General features: G+C 42.9%; 1 protein-coding gene across 1 annotated transcript; it reads left to right on the top strand.

Annotated features, from left to right (window-relative positions):
• Positions 1-2,231: 2,231 nt before the first annotated feature.
• b3galt9 (beta-1,3-galactosyltransferase 9) lies at positions 2,232-3,810 on the top strand. The gene is made up of 3 exons (XM_029710626.1): positions 2,232-2,237; positions 2,422-3,128; positions 3,426-3,810. The coding sequence occupies exons 1-3, from the start codon at positions 2,232-2,234 to the stop codon at positions 3,808-3,810; spliced, it is 1,098 nt and encodes a 365-aa protein (XP_029566486.1).
• Positions 3,811-5,489: the final 1,679 nt, after the last annotated feature.

Genomic DNA, 5,489 nt, shown 5'->3' with positions numbered 1-5,489 from the left:
GGAATCGAACCCACAACCCTGGTGTAGCAAACACCATGCTCTACCAACTGAGCTACAGGGAAGGCTGTAATCCATAGTTATATTGAAATAACTCCGTTTTGTTCGTGCGTTGAGGTCAGTATCCGAAGGCTGACGCACGGGCGCATTTCGTGACAAAACATTTCAAAATATTCCATTTCCGTACTTCGAAGCATGTCAAACGCTGTTTAAAATCAATTTTTATGCGATTTTTCTCGTAAAATAGCGATAATATTCCAACCGGGCGACGTTGTATTCGTTCAAAGAGAGAAAGAAAAACATGGAGTCCAGTGTCAGTGTTCCCTGCCTGACCACTCACAAACACTCCTGCTGTTTTTCGCCCAGAGACTGCAGAGCTCTCATTCCACTTTCTGGCGCCTTCTGAGAGCCAATTAAAGCCTTAGAAAATGTCACGTTACAGCAGAGATGCTGTACTTTTTGATAGAGATGCCCTAGAAGGACAACAAATTGTCAGACAGGGCACTTCCTGCATGGAATCTTCTCAGGTTTTGGCCTGCCATATGAGTTCTGTTATGCTCACCGACACCATTCAAACAGTTTTAGAAACTTTAGAGTGTTGTCTATCCAAATCTACTAATTATATGCATATTATCGTTTCTGCGTAAGAGTAGTAACCAGTTTAAATCGGGTACGTTTTTTATCCGGCCGTGAAAATACTGCCCCCTAGACCCAACAGGTTTTAACACTGATCTGATTGAATCCTGGCCTAAATGGGTTAACCCTTTACACTCGTACCCGTATACCGTTTAAAATGGCAGATTTGGGCACTGATAAATGCCTAAATAGGAATACAGTAGCTCTACAGTAACATGCTACAGTATACATGATGTCAGAGCTCTGGTGCTGCGATTCACAGTGCTGTATGGGGTTTTGACTAATAGCTGTTCTGAACTTGAGCACCTTGCGTGACAAGAAGTTGGTCCCATCCCTCCTGCTAATTGGGTAACTTTTGCAAAAATGTTGTTGTCTGAGTGAGGGAAATGCTGTAAATTAAGAGGGCTCTATGTACATTATTTTGAAAGATGAGACATTGAGGACTATAATAAATACCTATTTGATGTCATATAAGCAAGCCAAACACCCTTGAGTCCAAAAGTGCACTTCACATTTCCATATCATGTCATATACATTTTCAACATTTATTATACCTATGTTTTATGTACAGCTACAAGATGACATGGTGTCACACCCAGAGTTGTTCTGAACCGAATGAGCCTGTTTGTCTATTGTGAAGAACATTTGCATTGTGAAAGCCTAACATTGTAATATCATATTTTATAACTTAGCTGGTCATGTTGGCAATAGAACAAGCTATCAAATTATGCCCACTTGACCCAGATTGCGATTTATGATGGACCGTTTTGAGATTGTGTAAAGAATAACAGTAATTGTGTGATGGCGGAGATACAGGTTTGTGTTCTAAACAAAACAACTACAAGTGTGCTTGTGCTAGTTCCTCAATGACACAGCTAAGACAGCTCAAAAAGCAACTTATAGTTGAAGACTTCTTTGAGTCATAAAAGTGAACTGTGCACACTTTGGAGAGGTGTGTAGTCACTAGGAAACACCAATTAGTCCTCTCTTCAAACCCTGTCTTATGTTGCACCTACCCCACATTTTCAAGAATATTCTTATCATGTTACTGAATGTATCCAGAGTCTTTTCAGATCTTGTGGCAAAAAGTACAGTAAATGTAAAATGCACATAAAATCAACAGTGTCATGTTTGGATTCAGTCTTGTCAGGTGAGCTCACACCAAAATCTCCAAACTGTTCTCTTTCAATTACCACCATGGCTATGCATATGCTTTTCATATTTCTTCTGTAAGAAACATTTCAATTTAGCCCTATCCATATAGGCCAATTACCACAAGTGTAAAGGGTTAAAGCACAGTAAACAATTGTTGGTTTACTTGGTTTATTTACCTGGGTTGTTGTTTCTCATACAGTGCATTAATCCAGTCTCTCTGCAGGCCATTACTATATGTATGATGGAGGATACTTTCCTTGTGAATAGCCAGCCATCTGACCCTGTGGAAGAGTGTAGTGTTACTGTTACCTGGCGGTAGAGTTACCAGGTGGTGGAAAGACCTCTACAAACTAGATTCATGCTAGTCTATTCATTCAGCCAGAGTCACCAAGTTACTCAGGGCTTTACTGTTTCAGAGGAGCAGTTCCTGATGAGCAGACACCATGCAGGTAAGCATATTTAGTTCCCTCAAAGACATTAGCATGAAACTGACCTTTTTTATTTCTAACTGGAAACTCCCAACTATGTCTGTGGATTTTCTAAATGAGCATTAGGAACAGCTGAGCATTGTGATCAAGGTTGTTTTGTGTGTTGATGTGTTACATCAGTAAGTTTGAATCTCTCTCTCTGCAGTTCTCTCTGTGCAGGTTGCGTACCCACCAGTGGTGTTTCCTGCTCTTCAATGTGCTTCTGTTCCATGCCCTGTTGTTTGGGGCTGACTTCGTAGAGGAGTACATTCTCCAGCCCACCCCAGGGGTGTACACAGATGGAACAGTCCTGGACGTGAGGGAGAGGGCCCGTAAACTAGACCTGAGTGGGACCAGGGGGAATGAGTCCCAGTATTACCCCATTACAAACCCAAATGCCTGCCTGAACAGTGACCTCTTCCTCCTCACCATCGTCTTCAGTTCCCCAAGCAATCACACCCAGAGGAACGCGGTAAGGGTCACTTGGGCCAACCAAACACGCGTCCAGAGTTTCGCCGTGAGAACACTCTTCTTCCTGGGATTGTCACCCTCCACCGCCACCCAGGAGACTGTTATGACGGAGTCCGGTCGCCATGGTGACATGGTCCAAGGATACGTGAATGACTCCCCTCATGGTCAGTCTGAGAGGGAGGTGTTGGCGTTACGGTGGGTGGTGGCTTTCTGCCCAGTAGCCAGGTTCGTCCTGATCACAGAGGACTCTGTGTTTGTCAACCTCCCTGCATTAGGGGGTTACCTACTGGGGCTAAGAAGGCACCCTGAAGACCTCTACTTGGGGAGGGTAATGCACAAAGACACCCCCGACCGAGACCCCTCCAGTCCAAGCTACTTAGCTCCAGCCCTCTATCCAGACAGGTACTGTACCTGGATATACATAGGAGAGTTATTCATCCACAATTGGAGGGCATTGTAAACAGTAGGAGCATACTTATGGAAACAGTAGGACAATACTTTATATTATTAAGAAACAATGTGTTAATTGTACTGAATTTAAAAAGTTTAGTTTTATTTTAGTAAAGAAATAATAATCAGCTTCCATTATCCTTCAAAAGGCTGAATAACTCATAACCATGTATCCTGTTTGCTCCTTAATATGCACCCAGGTTGGACCCAAGGTATACTGACAGTATACATTTTACTGTGCCCTAACAGGTATCTCCCAGACTACTGTGCCAGAACTGCCTCTGTCCTCTCCCAGGATGTGGTCAGGAAGGTGTATGTGGCGTCAGCTGGGGTCCGTGCCGCCCTTCCCGCTGATGTGTTTGTGGGCCTGTGTGCCTGGAAGGCCGGGGTGGTACCCACCCACAGTGCACGCTTCTCAGGGGAGAAACACATTCATTATAATGACTGCTGTTATCGCTACCTGTTCAACACCCCAGGGATGGGGAGTGAGGAGCTTGGGACAGTGTGGGCAGATCTGGGCCAGGAGGATGGAGGATGTTCCCTTCTAGAGACCTACTATGGCCTGGTGGCTTGCAAGGCTCTCACTTACCTGGACAAACTGTCCTTCTTCAACTCAAAGGGACAGGAAGACTGAATCCAATCAAATTTTATTGGTCACATTCACATGGTTAGCAGATGTTATTGTGAGTGTAGCGAAATGCTTCTGCTTCTAGATACGAAAGTGCAGCAGTATCTAACGGGTAATATCTAACAATTCCACAACAAAACCTAATACACACAATCTAGTGAAGGAATGGGATAAGAATATATAAATATTAAATGGATGGATGAGCAGTGACAGAGCAGCTAAGATGCAATAGATAGTGTAGGATACAGTATATACATATAAGTGTGTCCGTACCTGTGTGTGTGTATGTATGTATAAGTTTGAAAATGAGTCTCAGTATTACATTTCAGTTTTTATTTCAGGAAACAATTCCCTACTTTATTTGATCATGTAAATAAGAAGTGGATTAAATATTAATTGAAGTGTTGCAGTTAAAGGGATTTGATTCCGAAATGCAAGATTGTTTTGCAGAAGAAGCCAGATATTGTTGCTGTGGGGGGAGGTGCTGATTTTGGAATGTAACCATACTTTATAAGTTCATTATCATCGTTGATACTATTTAGGGCTGTATAGCATTTGTGAAGTCATCATCAGCTGTTGTTTCAATCCAACCCAGGGTTCACATATTGCGAATGGATCAGCTTGCCCAAAGCACCCTAACACAGGCGGGAGGCATAAAATGAACAGACCAGAGGCAGTGCCTGTGGTTCCTTTTCTTTTCTATCGTTTACTAAACGGGTCTTCCTTCACCCAACAAAATAACTCCAGTACAGGGAACGGCCAACGCTGAAACACCAGTGTAGCAAAACAAATAAACAATCTAAGCCGTTGACCAAAATGCCATGGCCAAAAAGGGAAAGCAAAACAACAAACAGGTACTCCTGTCTTAGACTATTGTCTACACATAAGTAACAGGACGAACACTTCTCTCTACCTAAAGCCTGCCTTGGTTAAGAGACAAGGTGCCCAGTCAGACGCTTTCTCTGAGGTAGGAAAACCCGACGTCCTCACAAGTCCCCATCTCTACTCCCAAACTTTCCCTAGCGCCTCTCCTGGCACACCTATATAGAGGAAGACACAAAGCAATTAGTGGGCCCAGCTGTGTACTAATTGGCTTTACACTGAGTACCTATCCCCTGAGGAGGGTGTTGTTGTGCCGTCTACCTCCGGCTGGTCACTGAACTCTCACAATATGGTTTCAAGCTTTGGTTGATTTTAATTTTTAATCTTCAATTTAGTTATTCATGTCAGATTAACGTCTCCATCTCAGGCCAATTTTTTATCTTGAGCGGATGGACAAGGGGCCAGAACATAATTACAAATAATTTGTAGACTGCAAATGAACTGCAAGAAGCCCAAACAGATATGTCACAGGTGACAGTTTTAATACTTATCACTGCATCCTGTATCAAAAGTCTCGTAGATCAGGTTTTGCTTAAAAAGCTCTATACAAGTCTCTGACCTACCTCACTGTTAAAATGTTAAAATATGTGACACCAAACCCGTTCACAGGGATGGTTAACTCTCGAGGTTCCATCCCGATTTATGTTAATCCACCAGTTTTACTGCCCCCATTTCTGGAATAGCCTACAAATCTCCCTACATCTTGACTCTCTGGTGCCTCTAGCACAGTTTAGGACTTTAATTGTTGAATGAATTTAATGAGAATTGCAACTGCTTGGATTTGTGGTGTTTGAAGCTGTAGT

This window comes from Salmo trutta, chromosome 23 (assembly GCF_901001165.1).
Source record: "Salmo trutta chromosome 23, fSalTru1.1, whole genome shotgun sequence".
Lineage (NCBI taxonomy): Eukaryota > Metazoa > Chordata > Actinopteri > Salmoniformes > Salmonidae > Salmo > Salmo trutta.
This window is presented reverse-complemented; position numbering and strand designations above follow the sequence as displayed.